Here is a 20,958-nt window from a genome sequence, read left to right on the forward strand (position 1 = left end):
TTCCGAACACTTAACTCACGAATAAGCACTGTATAATTCAATATAAACACTTGCTCGTACGCGCACACAACTGCTTCAATGTACTTTCTATGTTTAAAGACGCGCGAGAACTACATAAGGCCATTCTATTTGCATCACACGGCACCAAACAATCACAATCATTCGTTAACACTTTGTCGGACCGACAAGAATCGAACCGTACATCCACGGACTACGCTCGATCACTTGTTCGTAACAACTTCCCTGCAGGTAAACATAAAACAAAATGTGTTAGTGTTCATAATGTATGTTAAGCTTGCTGGAGAGCATTGCTTTAAACTCATCACCATAACTTATGCTTATCAATCAGCTTAGCTGTTTGAACACTCTTTATCACTTCTGCCCAGAATAACGATTAACTTGCATCATCAACTGTCGCCCCGGTACGAAACTTTCTCCTTCCCGCAGTCGGAAGGCGAAACCCGGTACCACATATGAGCGCCCTCCCCGAAAGCCCATTACATAACCTCCCCCATAACGACGGCTTCATTTGACTATGATCGTCTTCGATCGTGGCGTGTGTCAAAATTGCCATTCACTGACGGTAACAGGCTCCTTCTCACACGCACCAGCGTGCTGCGTGCTGACGCTGAAAACGAATAAATTTATGATTATTAACCACGATCAAAGCGAAACCCGAAGCGCATGTTGATACAATGAACTTTGGCTAACGTTTGCCAGTGGTTGATTGTAACCTGTTTTGTCCTGCGCTCTGAAAGACGGTAGCCGATTCCGTGGTTGGCTGCATCGCACATTGCCGAGTGTACCAATCCTGGCTGACATTTCCTGGCAAATGCTTAACTTCCTGACTACATGCAAAAGATTACGCGTGGACGATACTTATGCCATCTTGTTTTTTTTATGGTTCGAGGTGAAGATGATAAGATTCGTATTAGCTGTACTCATTGTAGGTTGTATTTGTGTCGGTATTTTAAGTTAATTTCCCTTCGTTCAAATCAGTAGCTCAAATGTCCAACTTCAATAAAGTTCAACTTTTCCTAATACAATATAAAATATATATTGAGTTCTCCTAAGAATTACTAGCCGCAATCAGGGAATGAATTCTTTTGGGTATTTTGTAGTAATCTCATCAATTTGTTAATTGCAGTCTTCCAATTTACCATGGTAAAGATCTTCAGATGCGTATCAAATGTAGTTTTTTTTTTTGGCTTAGTAAAGTCCCATCAAAACTTAAGCAAACCACAGTCATCCTGAGTGATCCGTAATTTCTTCGCTCTACTCAACATCTGGACCGGTTCTTTCTATTACGAATTATAACACCTAATTCCGCCCTCGGTATGCATGAATCAACAGCATACCCACGCAAGGAAGTGATTTGTACCTACTGATCATTATCGGCGAGACGTTTGGGCGTTGCTGGTTCTGAAATTGGACAACGAGCTTACCACATTCAAGAACGTGTTCTACAAAACATGAAGCTTTTGTGAGGAGTTTTTTTTATGTGAGAATTTTATTGTGCTGCTCAGCAAGTATGTGACTCACTATGATTGGGGTGTAGGTACCGCGATTAGATTATTTGCGTACAAAACAACAAGATTTTCTTGAGTGTATGTTTCCTTACTCTTATTTGCAATGGAGTTGATTTCCCCAGTGTCATTACTTATACGATAGATATCGCCTTTAGAATCTCCCTATCGTTAAAGCAAATGATTTATTTTTTTCGTTAGAATTAAAGCAAATGATTCAAAACCTCAATAGAGCTTAATAAAAAAGATGGACCCACAATGATCCAATAGTTCTCCAGCACGCACTAAACTAAAACGCACACAAAAGAACCTACCAATGACAACTGGAGAGGGCAAGTTGCACTACCTTCTCCACTCCTACCTTCCCTTCTTACATCTCCTTCCGGATAAAACATCAAACCACGTAACAGTGTCTTGAACAAGATTTATCTCACCCAACAATGTTGCCCCAGCGGTGACGGGGCGACATCGTACGAAACAAAAGATCTGACCCCTTAGCGTATTGGATTATTAGGTTCTTTGTTGTTTCCGTGCCTTGTTTGCGGAGAGGATGAATAGCAAACGAGGCAACAATATTACTAATAAAATATACATCCCTAATTGGTTTCAATAAAACCCCAGACCCGGTGGCCGTGGGAAATGGACATGGACGGGCAGGGTAAAATAAAAGGAATTTCCTGCTAGATGAGATACGCAAGATGCAGTAAAGTTTCAGCATGGAAAGTGACAGCTTCTGGCGTGTGCAGCCTTGGAGTGGAGATCCCAGCGAGTGCGATTTGGTGCATAGTACGGTAGTGCGACGCCCGGGCCACCCGAAGCAGAACCTCCGTGCTCCATATATGCCAGCTGGTGCTGGTGCGCGTTAAAGTCGTGCACTTATTATGTATGCAAATGACTGTCAATCCTTTGGCGGTGGCGTCGCAGTCCAAGGACAGGCGCGACATGCACCCAGTCCGGAGTTCACACACGAGCCGGAGCATACCAATTAAAGCCGTTGACAAGATTGTTATTGATCATAAGCGATAATCGATCGGGCAGTTTGTGGTGTTTGCTTTGCCAACTCGTCGAACAAATGGGCAGCCATTACGTATCATCCGCCGTACTGCAAATCGGCTCAAATCAAGCAAGATCGTTTCAAATATTCATATAAACAAAAGAAAACATACTCATAACGGGATCGTTTTAATCGAACACAAATCCTTCCACCAACAAAAAGTGCGCAGTGATCTGACCTTTTTCTCCCCTTCGTTACGTTTTTTACCCTTGCATGATTTATGACTGTCCTTTTCAAAGCAGTGGACGCTCGCATAAACTCTCAATCAAAAGCAATTGGCTGGAGCGTTTGTGCATTAAAAAAAACTGGCCTGTTCGTGTCCAGGCGCTGGCTTAAACTCCACAGACGAAAGTATGAATATGTTAATTCTGAACAATATCGATCAGCTTCCTGGACGCAAAACACGCTTGTACAGCAGAACAAGCAACAACAAAAAAAACATCAAGAAACAGGTGAATGATCGGTTACGATACTCAGAAGCGGTATCACATTTGGATGACACAATGCAGACATTCTTGTCGAACCGCTTGACGTACATTGTGCGTACGCGTAGCAAAAGATAAAAAAAAAACAATCGGAACAGAGGAAAAATATCTTCAAAATACCCATACCGCTTCAAGCTCTCTGTTCAACATATTAGAAGCCCCAGAAGAAACCACCCTCAGCTGTGTGAAAGTGTTATTTATCATTATCAACCACACGGATCCGGTGAAGACACCCTGCCAGACGGCAATATAAACATCCCTCCACCTCCACCCGCCCAAAACAAAACAAGCCATATGAGTGACGCGAATTAAACACCCATACAGCGACGTATGTGTGGTCAGTCGAAAAAAAAAACAAACCCCCCAGGCATGAGGTCCATTGATGAATATTAGCGATAGCCACGCCACCACGAACCGCCATGTGCTCTTTTGATGGTTACGTTACATAAAAAACAAGGCGACATCCTCACGCTCGTGTCGGAAACGCATTGTCGATGACAGGTCCGAGTGCGCAAATATCATTCCCCTTCCCGTGCTGGATAGAGTGCGAGTTCAATTTGGAACGATTTAAACGAAAGACTTCAATCACTAAAAAATAAGCGACGAACCCCCGGTTCATACGTCGCCAACAAAACCATTTTAATTTAAATGGTTTGTGTATTATTGTTTTGTGATTTTTTAAAAAGAATACTCACTGATTGCATTTGAACTGAACCCAGAATCTGCACTAAAAACAAGACAAAATTGTTTGGCACCATTTTTACGCTCCGGTGCCCTATCGATCCCGGACGGATGAAAGTGAAATCAATGGTTCTTAAGTAATGCAGACCAGCAGCGTCACGATCAAGCATGCAAAGCCAAAGAAAACCTGACGCAATCGGTCACCACAAACCATCACATAATATCGTCCCATCGCACAGGTGTTGTGAAACCGGACAAAAAGCTCCACATCTCCGTGCCTCGTGGTGGACCGGGCGAGATCAACCCCACCGGTGATGGAAAAGCAGCGTCGGCCACACAAAAAAACAAAAGCCCAAAAGGAAGCACAAACACAGCCCCGCCGCTCGCCATCCCTTTTCCGTTTTTGAGTTACTCTCTTTCGTTCTCTCACACTGTCTCTTTCTCTCCCTTGTTGTCACACTCCTTTCACCGTGAATGTCACTCGAAAGAGGTTGGCAAGCCGGGGAACAACAAGACGTGGACCATACCAAGACGCTCCCAACGGTCCGTTTAAGGTTAACCACCATCAACCATCCCAAACAACAAAAAAAAACTTAACATAATTCCGACCGGGCCAGAAAGCGGACCACTGACGATGCGGTTGATATTCATTCAATTTCTCAATGTCACGCGTCCACCGTACGAACCAGATTTGCTAGCACATCATCTCAGCTCTCGCCCAACGTTTGCCGATCGACCGATCGCTCATCATATCGAATCTAAACCGTGGCCACTATTTCACCATCGCGCAGCCATTTGGATTCGCGCCGCTCCTCCACTATTAAACACACAAACAATAATGCACACACTCACACACACACACATATACACATCAGATGATGGGTCGCAAATGAACAATTACAACCGCTTTATGATTTCTGTGTTTTTGCCATCAAGATCGGTAACCTTTAGCGATGATTTGCACTTCCAGCCAAACGGTTTGGGTTTGGGGGATGGAGAAGAAAAGGAGAAGGGAGAAGAAAATAAAACAGAAGAAAAACACACAACATCGACCTTGTCCACACCCCAGGTTCTGGGTGGCAAACAGCGCGCCCGCGCCTACCCGTGCATTTCCACGATCGTAAGGGCGTTCGGCCGCGGTTCCAAAGGAAACGCAGCGAAGCCATAATTACATTCGCTCGTTTTTGGGGGTCAGTTTTTCCGCCGTTTCCTACCAAAAAGGGGTTGCAAGTGCACTGCACCCAACCTTCCCTGTTGCTAATTTTCCCTTTCGACCTCAGCTGGCAATGAACTTCAACACCATAGCGGGGGTGTTGTAATTGGCGCGTAAAAGAAGGAAGGCAAAAAATTCACATGAATCATTCGTGAATAATCACCAGATACTGGCACCGCTCACTCACTTTAAACGCCCGATCGAATCTGATCGAGTTTATCACTCGAACAATAGAGAACACAAACTGCACACACGCACGCGTTCGCTGTCGCTACCGACTTTTGATTGCTTGCTTGAGTTTGCCGACAATAATAATCAACCAGACGGAACGATCGCGCGTCCTGCCACTACCAGCTGACGATGCGCAATGAAACGAATCTCACCGATCGATTATGTAAAAACTGTCTGATGAGTCGAGAGCGAAACGAGAAATGTCGGGAGAGAGAGAGAGAGGGAGCGAACACGATACGTGAGAGACACACTGTAAATCTTGCAAGGTAGGGGTGTACTCGAAGATGAAGTAGGCTGTGAGAATTTATAGTAGAGGGATGCTTTAGTAGAAAAAATTGAGCGTTGATTGCTCTCTGCTGTGACTACCACAATCTTAGCTCTCCGGAACATTTTGCACTCTTTTTCAATTTGGGTTTTTATTCAAATTTTATTAGTAAAATATTCGATTTGCTTAACGCAATATTAGCAACATAATTATGGCAAATTTTGAATAATACCTCCAATGTTTTATCGTAATGTAACTTCTTTTAAAATAAAAGCAATTAGGAGTGAAATAGTATTAAAAGAAATAGATAAAATTATCAAAGCTTATAACGCAAACTACTTAAACTGTTCATTATTGCAAAAAATATTTAAAATCTACAAATAAAAATTAATCTTTTTTGGAATCCACTACATTAAAAAAAAAACAAAAGACTTGTTGTGGTTTGAACAACAAGCGACGAACCTAAGCAAAAACAATTTTGTGTATAGGAATGGAATAGGTTGTCAAAAAAACACAATTAACAATAAACTGCTTAACAGCAACTTTTCTTAGAAAAACGTTGTTAATCTTTTGTATTGGAAAGAAAGTTTGTTCAAAAATAAATTAATTAAAAATAACTAATTAATTTAATCTTTGAATATATATTGGTGACGAAAATTATTACATTTTCAAAAATAAAAGGAATTTCTTACAAAAACAAGCAATAATCTTTTAGTAATAAAAAAAATTAAATCACATGTTTACTTGGTACAACTTTTAAGGGACATAATTTTGTGGAAGCGGTATGAAAGCACCCTAACTTTTTTTGTCTTTAAATATTATGTTTAATTTAGCACTATTCATAAAATATATTACCAATACATCTGGTGCTTCTTACACTCCTTTCGCGCTTTAACGTTTGTCACACAAACTTCATGCCATTTAATCGCATAAGTTCCATGCAAAATTAATCCGCCCAATAGGCAACCTATTCGAACCAATTTCTCAATGAAGCAAGAGAAAAATCGGCGTTCAGAGCAAAGATCTCGCCAGTTAGGTAAACGCTCCTCATTTGCATGACCAACCGATGGAGCGACGGAATGTGACGCGGAACCGACTGATCGAGTCAGAATTGATCTCCGGACGCGGGCCTGCTCAGTCAGAACCGGAAGCGGACTTGAAGGGGAAGCAGCATAATAAAAATCAACAGATCCGCATCGCGGGAAGATCCCAACCGACGGGGGGTGCCGATCCGGGAATAATTGATTTGTACAGACGAGCATCGGAACTCACCCGCATCTTGATACGTCACCACCGTGACGTTAATTAAGTGCTGATGATGATGTAAATGATGATTAATCTAAAGTGTTTCGAAGGGTTTCACCTGCAGTAGGGACATTACATTGCGCGCGGGTTTTTTCGTCAGCTAATGTACAGCTGTCTTCAACGAGGATATCGTCTCGGCTTCAATGGCGAATAAAGTGATTCGCCAGGTGAAGACATCAGTCGATGTGCTTCTAGCAGACGGCTTGCATCCAGTTTTCGAATCGATCCGGTTTTGTTTTGGGTGTCTTCTTCAACACGGACGATCGCCCCGCGTGGATTCATCGATCAAGCGCGAGCAAGCTGCCTGATATCGGCATTCCACGAATTCCAGAGTTCAAGGTCAAATCGAATCGTCCTACGACTACGAGTTTTTTTTTAACTTTGACGTTTTTGCACACACATTTTTCTCACTGTGGCTCTAGGAATCGTTCACCCTGCAAAGCGCTAGACAGAAAAAATACACGTCTTCTAATCTGGTCGCATAAAGAGAGACATTCACCTGGTGCTTCTTGCACAAGAACCCCGTGATCGGTTGACATTTCTTCATCCAGCCAGATGGTGATTTATGTGGCTTGATTTGTTTTTAATGAGTCAAGTTCGCGTACAAACTTTCAAACACCGTGCAAATACTGACGCACGTGAACCAAATCTACTTCGGTTCGGTGTCGAAGGCCCTTCAATCATTTTGCAAAAGCACCAACAGCAATGTACGACTGCACCACCTGCAAGTACCTGAAGCAATTGCGAGCAACCTTTCTGTCTGTGGGTCTTTGTGCTTCAAAACCACACAACCCGAAGGGGAGTCTACTCTTCTCCACTTCCTTCGGTGAGGTAAATGAGCCCTAGAAACGCAAAAAGCTCCTTACGGCTACAGGTTAAACGGAATAAGGTCTTCTCTGCTGTGACCTTCGGGGGCAACAGTTATGCTGTATATCGCAAAACCTTCAATTGTTTGCTCTAGCAACATTGTGCGCCACTGCACGGATGTCTAAATGTCGCTAAACAATACAGGAAATCATCGGAAAGTTTGTCACACCACACACAAATCCACGCGATTTCACAGCCGTCAAGGCTCCGTAGGACTTCAACCGCAGTCGTCAAACCTAAACGATCACTTGTCTTTGGAGAACCGATCCGAAAGACCACCCGCCGGGGTGCTACAGATTAAAATCAAATTCAGCAATCGCCCATTCTCCCGCGATTGTGTGCCGCCCGAAAGCGAACCGATCCGTACTATCGATCGTATACGGTCCTGCCAATCGAACGGTATGTGCAGGTTCTAGATTTGATTAATCATAACGATTATAAACGTTTTCATGCGCCACTGTCCACGGTCTGTTCGGTACGGATTAAAAGACCTCGGAGCAGCCTTCGGACACGGTCTGGGGCCACACCTCTGGTAGCTAATTTGTATTTACCGATCGTACAGTCGTTCCGTTTGATGGTTATGGTGGGCAAATTATTGACATCCAACGGGCAGCAATGGCTACCTAATTGCATCGCAAGCCTGTAAGGCTATAAAATGTAAACGATTATCTGCGCTGTTTCGCTTAAGTTTTATGGACATTAAACGTGCTTATGGGTTTAGATAGTTAGACACACCAAATCACACGCTACGCGCCTCAAGTCACCTGCAACAGATCAAATTAAATTAACGATTTTACCTAATTGTATCAACAAACCAACTTCCTGGCTTACTTCCTTTAATCTGACCCGGTGACATTGCATTTTGACCAAGTCGAACGAAATGTTTGCACAGTGTTTGCTCCTGCCAAGAAAAAGATTAAAATCGATTAAAAGTACCGACAAATTCTGTTCCCGTACAACATGCAACTTACTACGAGGAATACATTCGACACGGAAGCACTCCAATCACATCCTGGTGTCTGGCTGGCTTTAGATCCTGCTCCCAAAATTGGAGTAACTTGATATCGTTCGACCAGTACGGCGCCAATTGGCTATCCTTCCCGTCGGAGGTGTTGTTACTATCAATCAAGATTCTAAATTAACTTGTCACACATTTGTCCATTATTTTATAGTGACGTATCCGGGAGCGATATGATTGATCTCGACAAACGGAACAGGATCCACAGTAAAAGCGTAACAGGTGTAACACGGATACTCAAATAAAACGTCCTTGGGTGTCTCTTTCGATTGAGATATTATGATCCCTGAGTCTCGAAACAGACAAAACGTACATCAGAGTCTCTATCTATTCTGCAGATGTCTGACGACCACTGAGTTTTGGAGTAGACAAAACCGATTCTGAGGTCGTATTTTCAAGACTTACTGCTGTATAAAAAGATAAACATTTGCTGTTAGATTTGCTGGAATTACAGTGTTTGTAATTAAGTGTATAAAGAGATAACCATTTGCTGTTAGATTTGCTGGAATTACAGTGTCTACTCCAATGCTTATACAATTATATATTTTTTATCCTCATCATATATTCCATACTAAGTAGATTACCATTTAAGCATTTAAGAAGATTACTCACCCGTCTTGTTTGATGTGAGCTGACCAAAATATACAAGGTCAGATATGTCGAACTGTGCTGGTATCTGTTTCCTTGGCAAAATCTTCAATCGGTTCAAAACAGAGCAGAATTTGTAAGAAATGTAATTCACTTTCGAATAGATTTCTCCCATCGGCTGTGACACATTCACCATGCGCCAAGTATGTTCCAGCCGGTACTAGCGCCCTCCACTAATGTCGTAACGTATTGCATCAACGCAAGCACTTATCGATGTAAATTTAATGCATGAATTGTAAAACCAGCAGAACGCGTCGCGTACGTCCGAAAGTATTACCACTGGTCGTAAGTCATTGCTTGCATGACACACGACACAAATATCTAAAGAAAATCTTCAAACTCCTAGAAACAAGAACTAAACGTACTTAGAAACGAAAAACTTTGTATCAAACACCATGAAAGCTTTATCGTTAAATCACATTTCACAGTTTATTATACTTTAATCTCAACTTCCTACAGATATCAAATGCATATTTTGCGAATGAACAGTACAGTGTGACACTTTTGTCTCTCCCCTCGCCACCAATTAGATGTGGACCGAGTAGTCCACCAACAGGAAAGGTGTGTAAATATAGGTATTACCAGAATAGACGCTACTTGGTGCGCTAAATGGTGCGCGCTATTAAAATATCGAACATTGTACGTTCTACCATACCGTTTTGTATTATTGTTTTCATACTGTTGATGTGCAAATATGTTGCTGCGGCATGGCGCTTGTGCTTTTGGGTGTGTGTTTATGTTGTATTTGTCTTGCTATTATTATGCTTTGTACCTCCTACCTGTTCACTGCGAAATTTACGTTGCTTTTGTAGCCTTTCAGGAGACTGGTCGCATTAAATTCGGGAATGATCGTAACCTAATCAGAATGGGAATTGCTTCTTGTCCCTTACGCCTGTCATAATTAACTGCTGGAATGCACCAAATGATCTTTGCGTGCTTGTGTTTGGCATCTACTTCCTTCCCTTATTTGTTCGTATCTGGAACCATTGTCGGTTTTGACCTGTCATACCTATTTTTAAGACTTGCGTAACCATCCCTCCTAGGAGTAAGGGTCAACCTTTACATTGTTTCATTTCAATCTACCTAACACCTACATCCTCAGCCCGAGGTAAACACAAAACCCACTACATCACTACTAAATCGTTTCTATTTATCTCACTCAATGTACTTTAGCTGTTTAGATGGAAGTGTTGTACTATATACTACATGGTTAAAAATCGACATTTAGTATTTCCCATTAGGTAACAGCGGAATTATTCATTATTGTTTTTGATTCTTCGATATTCTAGCGCAAATAGAACTGCCATCACTAGAGCAAAGTTGCACAAAAATTCAGATTCAATAAATAAAATTGTTCAAGGTGGTACGTACAAATTTGATGCAACAAACAGTGAATCATTAATAAATATTGAGCAAGTAAGTGTAACGTTCTGATTGCAAAAGATTTGTAAAATTTCTTCTAGAGCCTCTCCGAGACGCGCCCATTGGGGGGCGTGGTTTTTTTTCGTAATCACAGGAAGAGAGTAAACGATTTTAAATTAGGCCTACCACTTAAACTGCTAACTGGAGAAAAGTTTCACCTTCCCATTCTACGCTCAAACTGTCATATTGGTTCACTGTGTTCCTAAAACTTATTCCGACACCGTCGGGTCCGGTCGTTCGCTCCCGTCCACGTTGACAGCGCAAACAACTGCCAGCTCAACTTCATCCTCCGAAAGTGATCGATCGGCAGTTTCCGGCCCGTCATAGTTTAACGAATCGGATGTATCGTTCGAGGAGGAACCGACCTGTTCCTTTTCGGTAGAATTGCCCACAGGTCCACCATCCGGACGAATATCCGCCGACCGGGTGCTACCATCCTCATCCTCCTCTTCTTCCGGTTGCCCGCCGGATTCCGCGGCAAGCGATTCGATGGCAAAGTTATCCGAATCCGACGACGAAGACGCCGACGAAAGGCGACCATCCTCTTTGTCCGGTTCTGTCTGCTTCATGCCGACAAACTTTCCTGCCAATCCACTCGGTCCGGGTTTTTCTGTGTCTGTTTGTTGTATATCTCGTACGCCGAACGTTCCATCCGTAATTCGACGAACAGCACGCGGTTTATCACGGTTTATAGTAAAACTGGAGGATCCTGTCGTTAGCGCCGGACTACGCGCTGGACGGAAAGTATTGTTTTCGAAATTGAATGCCCAGGTACGCAGTAATGGATCAGCTCCAGAACGACTGGGACTTTCCGAGCGGGCTCGCGCTGGTTGAAGGGCAGAAATGCCACGTGTCCCACGTGTGGGCGGATCATTCAGCGGTACATTCTCATACTCATGTTCACGCAAACGAGCCAGCTGGGGTGTATTGCGAAGCACTCTCGGGTAACTTCCGGTCATGGTGGGATACTCCCGGGCCGGTGGAATATAATCGGCTTGATCGATCGTCCCATACCGTACGAGCTCTTGCTGCTGCTGTTGCTGCCCATGTGATCCACCTGCTGACGCACAACCGTCACAGTTTCGTGAAAACATGAAGTTAAAATCGATGAACTTGTAATCTGGAGGCGTTTGTCCGACCCATAGAGGAAGCCACTTGTTCACCAGTAACCACTGCAGCGAGGGCTTTGTAACCCGACCTCCACATGCATTCGAGTACGTTGGATCTCCTGTCCCAAGGGAAACATCAGATTGAGGCAAACCATTTCCGACAACGAGCGACGGTGGCGCCGGTACATTGCCAACCGGATCCGGTGGAACTTGCTGTGATTGTTTCGATTTTCGGCTTATCTTCGGTATCGCGCCAGTTGATTTGCCTCCCATTGTACTACCCGACCCGGTACCATTCACACCAACAGCGGCAGCACTCGCCAAGCCACCCATAATGCTACTACCTTGTCCCCCACCATTTCCTCCTCCTGCACTTGATGATCCTGCCGATCCAGGCACGGGCAATGTACTATCATTTCCATTGGTTGCAGACACTCCACCAACCGCCGTTCCATTCGATGTGGATGATTTGTTCAGATTGTTCATCGATTGTGAGTTCTCTCCACCGAGACAGCTGAAGAAACTCTTCACATTCACCGACGATGAATCCTTGGTTGGGTTTGGTTGTGGAACCGTGGTACCATTCGTGCAGTGCGGACCGTTTGCTGCACCAGCTACACCGTTCGATCCGCTGCTGTTTGTCTGATTAAGTCGGATGTGACCCATCGTTCCGAGATGGCTGTGTCCGAGCACGGCGTAATGTCCGCCGAGACTGTAGTGATCAATGTTTCCACAGGATGAGCTTAAATGGCGCTCGATACGTCCAACACCATGCCCAATCACATCGAACCGCCCGAAAAGGCCCGCGGCACGGTTGGCAGCCGGTGCAAAGGATCCCGTATTCTGGTAGGCCGGTTCCTCTCTTACGCGCTCGTACAAGTTGTCGTACTTCGCTATTCCGTTGGATTGATTTTGACATCGATAGTAATGGTACGATTCCGTGTCGTCGAAACTACGCTGGCGTGGTGTCCGTTGTTGCTGCTGCTGTGAGGTGGACCCTGATGGATAGCGAACACGGTTTAGGTCCAGATGAAGATTGGGATATCGTCCATTGGAAGTCCCACCAGAAGGCTGATTCTGGTAATAGTTTGGAGCTGGTCGACCACGTGGAACATCATAGCCGGCAGTGCGATCATATAGCTCGTTACGATACGCCATCGGATGATACAGCTGTTGCATACTATGGAGCATACTTGGAGGTGGAGGCGGAATACACCCACCACTAGCACCTCCCGCTCCAGCACCATTACCAACAGCACCGTTCAGCGTACGAGCGAGACCCGAAGGCCCTGGTTGTGGTTGATTCAATACTGCGTGTTGTAAGGGGTTCGAAACAGCAGGGATACCCGCATGGGCACCATTACCACCGGCACCACCATTACCACCACCACCGTTTAAGGGTGCAAACTGTTCAATCGATTCGTAAATGTTTTCGTAGTGTACATTGTTTCCGTTCAGCACACCGTTTGATGGTTCCGGATTGAGACCCTCCGCCTGGCTGTTTTCGTCGTCATTGGCTCCGGCTGCCAGACCCGCCGGTTCGTTCTGTACCGGCAGAGTGGAACAGTTCGCGTAACGGGTGTAGGTGGTGGTATGGTGGGAAGCGTAGGATTGTTTGGTGGCGACCCGTGCGCCCTGCTGCTCGCTTCACAAGGGCTTATCTATCATCGCTACTCCAGCATAACTGCGGCCGATGCTCATCGACGAGGGCAAAATACGCCAACTGTCAGTCTCCGGGCTGTACACTTCAACCGATGCAAGATTCGAGAGTCCATCATCACCACCGACCACGTACAGCATGCCGTTGTGTGCGACAACTCCAGCGTTCCGTCGACAGAATGCCATATCACCCACCGCACGCCAAGTGTTTGTAGCTGGATCGTAAGCTTCGACCGACTTTCGTACCAACGGCCCGTCGTGACCGCCCACCGCGTACAGAATGTTATCCAGCACACCGACTCCCGCTCCGCTACGTCGGGCAGACATTTCCGCAATCTGTGTCCAGGTGTCCGTGGAAGGATTGTACCGTTCGACCGAGGCTAAACACTGTCGCGACGCACCGTCATACCCACCAACGGCGTACAGGAGACCGTTCACTACACCGACTCCTACCGAACTGCGGCGCGTCGACATGGACGCAATCAGTCGCCACTCTTGCCGCTTGGGATCGAACATCTCCGCCGAGCTTAAGCCTGTCGACCCATCGAACCCACCGACGGCATAAATGCAATGGTTAAGTACCGCAACACCAAGCGTCGATCGACGTGCCTCCATGTTGTGGCTCGTGGTCCACTGGTCCAGTATCGGATCGTACACATCGACCGTTTTCACACGCAGCGACCCATTGAAGCCACCGACGGCATACACCTTGTCGCCTAGCACGGCCAGCCCGGCTCGGCAACGGCGTGTGGGCATCTCAGCTACCTGGTACCACTTTTCCTCCCGCAGATCGTAGCATTCGACCGAGCGGATAGCTTTCGGTGCTTGGCCACCGATAACAAGCAACACCTTCGGCAATCCAACGGGTTGGCGTGGAATGGTGCGGGGCGTTTTGAAACACGTTTTCTGTTCACCCTTGAGCAGATGATATTTGAGTGCCTCTATAATGTAGTCTTTGCACTGAAGGTCACCCTTCATGAGCTGCTCCTTCTCGACGTACTGGACGAGATAGTCCTGGGAGAGTAATGGTAACCGTACGTGTTCCATAAGCTCTGCCAGATGGTGCTGGCGTCCATTCACATCGTACTGTATCCAAGTGATGACGCATTCGTAGACCTGCAATGCACAAAAATGAGAAGAGTCAGTGAGAAATAAAGATGAGTTGTTTAGTTTGACGATTGTGTACCTTCTCCTCTGTTGGTACTGATAAACGATCGCTCTTGATCAGATGAGCCACTTGATCACTGGTCAGATTTAGAAACTCGTCAAACTGAACGACCTCCCTAATAATTGCAAAGAAAAGAATTTTATTTATTAAAAACAATCGCGCTTAATTGTTCTTCGTAACTTACGAAAAATGTTGCTCAATGTATGTTTCCGCATAGTTCAGTAGATCGATGCACCCGTGTATGTCGGCAAAATCGCGTATCCCCAAACAATTGCTTGGATCGAGCTGGGTCTGCAGATAGTCACAGCACGCATCCCTCACATCGGTCAGTTGCAGCAAATTGGCCGCAGTCAGCAGTATCTGCACGTTATCTTCCGTAACCTCCACTACCGCCCGGTACACGTACTCGATCAGTAGCTGCAGTGCTCGCGGATCGACCCCTTGCAGTGTGATGCGGTCCTGTCGGCTTTCCTCGAACCCGGTAAACATCGCATAGAAGTACGGGCTGCAGGATGCGAGCACCATTTTGTGGGCAGGGATTTCAATGCCTTCCGCGACCAGCACCACATCACAGAGAAGATTTTGCCTAAAAATGAAATGGAATGAAATAGGAACGATATTCCGACCTAGAGGGAAACAATGGATGGAGCAGACATGCAGGTGGGAATTGGGTTACACGTACTCTCGCATCATGTTCATGGCCTCGAATGAACGCTGAGTGTGGATGTTGTTACGGTAGGCTCCGGTCGTTTTTTCCTTCCCATTTGACCGTGGCAGCTGCTTCTGCGAGCTTTCGTCCAGTGAATTTTGGCTTGCATAACGTACGAGGATGCAGCTGCAAAGAAGACGACAGGTTTGGAAAAGGTGTTAAATTAAAATTTCATAATTGGTATTGTATCCTTGAAGAGTGGTTTTCTTTTTTCTCTCGACGTATAAATCCCCTCACCATACATCGTGCTGCGAACGGAAAAATGTAAACAAAACATTCGCATCTCACTAACACTCTCTCACATCCTTCCCGTACACAAAACATCATGGAACGCACACAGCGACGCGCGTGAGATGGGCAAAAATCGATAACACCAATTTTCGCTTTTGGAAAATTGGGAACCCCGACCCGTCGGGAAGCTTACCTTCCACGCTCCATTGTGCCTTCTGCTGCCGAGTTTTGGCTGCTTCCGGTGTTGCTGTTGATGTTGTGCTGATTGTTGCCGTTGCCGAGACTGCTCATGATTCCTAGTGTGTACTGTATGAATGATAGCATACACCGTTCAAAGCCAATCCAGTGTTTTCCCTTCTGTTTGCTGGAACAAAACTCAAATCCCTCGATCGTTTACAATTGCACAATCACTTAAAAGCCACACCACTGCATCGTGAACTACTGCAAACGACCCAACCACACGGTTCTGTGCTGGAAAAATGATCCGGAAGTTCTTTCGACGCTACTGCACCACAAACACCAACTGAGACCGAGCAGCAGCTGGAACGTAACGTGACCACTTCTTCATTAGCGAGTGTTATGGGTTTACACTTTATCCCGTCACGGATATTTCCCTAAGCAATCACAATGTAGATGGACAAGATATTACGTTGTTTGTAGCGGGAAATTCGATTATTTAGAATTTTCCTGCATTACGCACCTACTTTGCATCACAAACACTCACACCACAGTGCAAAGGTGACGGAACGATGGCAATGATCAAGCGTAGTTTGCACACCCTCGTATGTATGGACATACTAACAGCAACTTTGTTTTGGATTTTTGGGACCAAAGCTTTGCAGAACTTAATTTTGAGCAATGTCACTCTGAATTGAAACTTGTTCCATTTCAACCTAATTCAAATTAAACGGGTTGTTGAACGCTATATTACAATCTGAACCATTCTGCATAGTGTGTGTAAACAACGCCTGACATCAGTCGGGTTTGTTTTCGTTGACGTTTGTGACAGTAATTCAATAATTTGAATTTTCAATTCACATTTCCGTTACGAACACGTGACAAAGGAATTTTTAAGGAGCTGTTTAATATTATGGAGCCTGTGAAATATTATGGCTTTTAGAAGAACACACCACAACCATGTGTAAAATGTTGTTTTAAGCTCAAGAAAAATGTTTTAAATAATAATGACCGCTTACTTCCCTCAACGTGGTTGACAAAGAGAAATTCTTGTACAAAAATATGATGATAGAAAATTTTGTGTTGCTATCAAGAAACGATCGTTTGAAATGGCATACAAAAGCACAATTACAAACAAAACAAATCTAGCTGTGCGAAATGCACTAGCAACTGCACATCATAAATAACCCAAAACGCAAAACTCCCGAGATCAATGATGCGATAATTTGCCTTCATTTCATCAGCACACAGCAGCACATTATCACCGGAATGGATCGTAGGTTGTTTGTTTTCCGTAACTGATCTGCTTTTGAAGATCTCGGTTGCTTGGCGGGAAGGCATTAAATGGCTGCACCGATTGTGTTTTGTCACGTGAAAAACAGCACCACACTAGACAACGTCGCACTTGCCCAAATGAAATATCAGGAATAACAATGCGTCAATCACTTGTCACTACAAAATACAACGTACTAAGTGACGAATTCTCGCACGTGGGCTAGTCACTCAATGTACGTTTTATATTAGAACAAACTTACAACCTACAATTTACACGGCATGATGAAATCCAAACTTTAACACACGATTCATTCTTTCCAGAATAATTATACTAATCCGACAGTCATTCGTGATACGAAGAAGCGATATTTTTTGTCTTAAGTAACTTCGATTCTTTAGAACCGATCTGGAGGAAGAACAATTTGCGTTATCAACCTTATTCACGTACTGTAACACAAAGCAATCGAGCAAAAACAAACACCTTTAGCAAGCATATTTCTTATTAGCATAGAAGCGGAAAAATATTGACCGTGATTCATTTTCAACCTCAAACAACATCTTTTTTTCATAACCTCACTTCCAACACCGTATTCCAATACAATTCCGTGCGCAATCAACCACTGAGATGTTGGTATGCGAATGCTCGTAGTAACCTAAAAACAACGAATATGTTTGCGGTTGTTTCGGCAAATGAATCCTTACGCTTGACAAGGGCGCCTAGAAAAGAATAGCAGATATAACAAAAAAAACTACTACATGCACGTGGTAGAAACGAGTCCGTGAACCACTGAACTGGTCCTACCAGAATTGCGGTCGACACTCTCGCAGACGATTTGCTCTCGAATTACCGAATACAGCACACTACCACCGACAGCAACCAGCCTGAACCGAGTTGCGTTGAGGAAGTTTCAACCAATATCCAGTTGAGCTGCGGCTTAGTGAGGTTGAGTCGTTGCACGAGCTATCGGAATACCTACAACTGTCTATCGATTTTACGGGGACTCCCAACGCCTCGGACGCACTTTACCGTACGCAACAAGACAGACCTCATTACAACTCTAACTGTCGAGTTTGTTGACCTCCAGACGACCGCGTGACATGTAGTGGAAGAAAAAGTGGAGCAAAACGTCTGGGAACACCTAGTAACACCAACTAGTACAGCCAAAGTAAGTAAGGGTACATCAGTTAGTCTTTTAACCACACCCCCATAACCCAGAATTCGCAGATAACTTCGGCACAATTTGCCAACTGTGAATCACAATTGCATAATACCATCTTCTTCAACTTTTTTGTACAAGCGATTTACAAAAAAAATTGTACCATTCAATAAATTTGAACAATTGTAGACACTCGTTGATAACGGATTCGTCCAAATTGTATTCACCATTTCCAACATTCCGTAGCACTCTGTTCTGGTTCTTCATCTGATAAGAAGTTGGCTGGATTCCGTCTACCATCCATTCTGTCCAAAAAATGGCATCTCTCGCTAGACACAAAAGTCGATCCCTCGTTATCTCTTTTGGTTGTCTTCAGGCTGGATGGTCGAAGTCTAAACCGTAGTCTATATGAGAGTCTGTACGCAAAGTCTGGCCCAGAGATTTAGATTGCCCAGATCATATTTCGCTTGTACAGGGGTAGTAGAGGCAAATGAATCATGGCGGCACGGTAATACTTTGGTTCAATTCAAAAGTTGGTATGATCATTTTGCCATCCAGCTTAGCGCATCACCAGGCGTGTTCATGATGCAGTACTATCACCACGTCTCAGACAGGCCCAGAAAGGACCTAAACAAACAAATCTATGTTTTCGTTTTTGCTATCAAACCGACGGGCGTGCTGTACACACGAGAACACAGAAGTGTTGCGATGTCCCGCTTGCAACGGCCCACAAAATCGTTGACGTGCCCGCAAACCAAACCGGTGACGTCGCTACAAACCATCGAAAGCCGTCCCGATCCAACGTGCGCCCGTTCGTGTGTGTATGACTCGCACTGCAACGCGCACTGTATAAACTGCCCTGCAAACGGTCGGCACAGTTTAGTCTCATTCGGATTTTGAATCGTGACGGTCGTAAGCGATAGCAGCACATCATTTTCGGGCGACTCGTTCCAGTTACGGCAATAAAAAAAAAAAATCGGTGTCAAAGTGTCCTTTCGAGTGTTAAGTTACACGAAAATCAATATGTCCGCGGTGGAAACGCAGCTGCAAAGCCCGATCGAGGGAAGCGATATAGTGAATGGTAATCAAACGGCAACCATACTGCAGCTGGCAATGGCCGCGCTACGGTTAACTAAAGCGACCGGTACGGATGGCAACAGTAATAATGGCCACCAGCAGCGACTACGACAACAGATTACGCTCAGTGAGGTGGCTTATCACGATTGCTATGACGATTGCTGGATCGTGCTGTACGATCGTGTATATGATGTTACGAATTTTCTGAAATTGGTAAGCCGGTCCGGTATATTGACTTAGACTGCAAGGCCTGGTTCGTTGATAGTGTAGTAGATAAGCAGGTGTGGTGGATGGGCATTGACACTGAAGTGATCTGACAGGGGACGTGTTGTGTGCGTGTGTGTGGGATTGTATTATAGAAAATTACTACTTCCAAGATAGTTTTCTGATATTAACTCAAGTTTTGTAATAAAATGCAACACAGGCGTGTTTCTCTAATTAAAAATTCTAATATAGACACGTCTCTCAATTTTATCAAAAAACAGTAGTGGGTTACTTTAACTATGAATACACTCATAACCGTAGAACATCTTAGACCGCATCACAAAGCAAAGAGAAAGAAAAAAAAGAGTGGTGAAAGATTTGTGGCTAGTACTGGCGCTACGACTTTATGTACCCGTTAAATCCCCTAAGAAAAAGAATTCTGTCAACCATATACAAAATTAAACAGAGTTAAGCATGGCAAAGCCTACTCTTTAAGAAGTCTGATTTACCCGAGCTTCTTGACACTACCGTTCACATCGCGCACGTTGTCATCCAACCAGCAAACTCGGAACAATCACTTTGAGTGTAGTGCTTTCTGTATGGTGCATTGATTTATGAACGTTCTAGATAATCTTATATCATCATCGTGTTATCGTGATTTCGGGGCAGTGGTTTTTATGTTTGGAACAGATACTACCGTAACTGCGTGTATGCCTGCCTTGAGGCACGTCACCATGGACTGTGAGATAGTGTGACTATGATAAACTCTGCCAGTGGGTGGGATCGCTGTTATCACAACACTATACTTCATCTCGCATTCGGAGATTGCTAATCGGCATGAGAGGAGTACTTCCAAAACTGTGACATGATCTACAGTTCTTAGGGAATACATGAAAGTTTATCTACACTGTCATCGAACTGATAGCATACGTATCCTGTTTCGTGTACCATCTGTAAAGCGTGACTAATATCTACTTTCGCTTTATCTTTTTTCACCTTCTAGCACCCTGGTGGGCATGATGTGCTGGTGGAGAATGCTGGACGTGATGCTACCATCGCCTTCCTCAATGTTGGACACTCTGGTACGGCGATCAAGTCCCTCAAACAGTACGAAATAGGAGAACTTCCACCGAGCGAATGTATCTACAGGTGTACGGGAAAGCTCACCCTAACGAACCTGCCCGACTAGACAATCGTTGGGGACTGGAAAATTTGAATGCCTTGTACGCACCAAACACTCGCACTAGAGCCCTTATTCCTCTCTACCAGCAGCATCCATTTCGCACCATGATGATGGTTTATCGTACCATGCTCTACAGCTATTTATTGCATTTTCGTTATCCCTCTTACGTGAACAAATGGTAACAGAGCTTTAAATTTAAATCTAGATGTGACAGTATTCGACCATATTGAAAAAACGGGACTCCGTTATTTTTATTTAAGCACATACATTTAAGCGAGCGTGTGGTTGATGGTA

General features: G+C 44.5%; 3 protein-coding genes across 3 annotated transcripts; 1 reads left to right on the forward strand and 2 right to left on the reverse strand.

Moving 5' to 3' along the window:
* Positions 1–10,924: 10,924 nt before the first annotated feature.
* On the reverse strand, positions 10,925–13,003 carry LOC128712483 (ring canal kelch homolog). The gene has a single exon (XM_053807373.1). It carries the CDS (start codon positions 13,001–13,003, stop codon positions 10,925–10,927), a length of 2,079 nt encoding a protein of 692 aa, XP_053663348.1.
* A 468-nt stretch (positions 13,004–13,471) lies between these two features.
* Positions 13,472–15,915, reverse strand: LOC128716323 (ring canal kelch homolog). The gene is made up of 5 exons (XM_053811243.1): positions 15,785–15,915; positions 15,334–15,486; positions 14,836–15,237; positions 14,670–14,766; positions 13,472–14,599 (listed from the first exon to the last, which is right to left on the reverse strand). The coding sequence occupies exons 1-5, from the start codon at positions 15,913–15,915 to the stop codon at positions 13,472–13,474; spliced, it is 1,911 nt and encodes a 636-aa protein (XP_053667218.1).
* Positions 15,916–19,223: 3,308 nt separating this feature from the next.
* Positions 19,224–20,670, forward strand: LOC128716324 (uncharacterized). Its single transcript, XM_053811244.1, has 2 exons — positions 19,224–19,490; positions 20,485–20,670. The coding sequence occupies exons 1-2, from the start codon at positions 19,224–19,226 to the stop codon at positions 20,668–20,670; spliced, it is 453 nt and encodes a 150-aa protein (XP_053667219.1).
* The last annotated feature ends 288 nt before the right edge of the window (positions 20,671–20,958 follow it).

The sequence above is a fragment of the Anopheles marshallii genome, chromosome 3 (assembly GCF_943734725.1).
Source record: "Anopheles marshallii chromosome 3, idAnoMarsDA_429_01, whole genome shotgun sequence".
Lineage (NCBI taxonomy): Eukaryota > Metazoa > Arthropoda > Insecta > Diptera > Culicidae > Anopheles > Anopheles marshallii.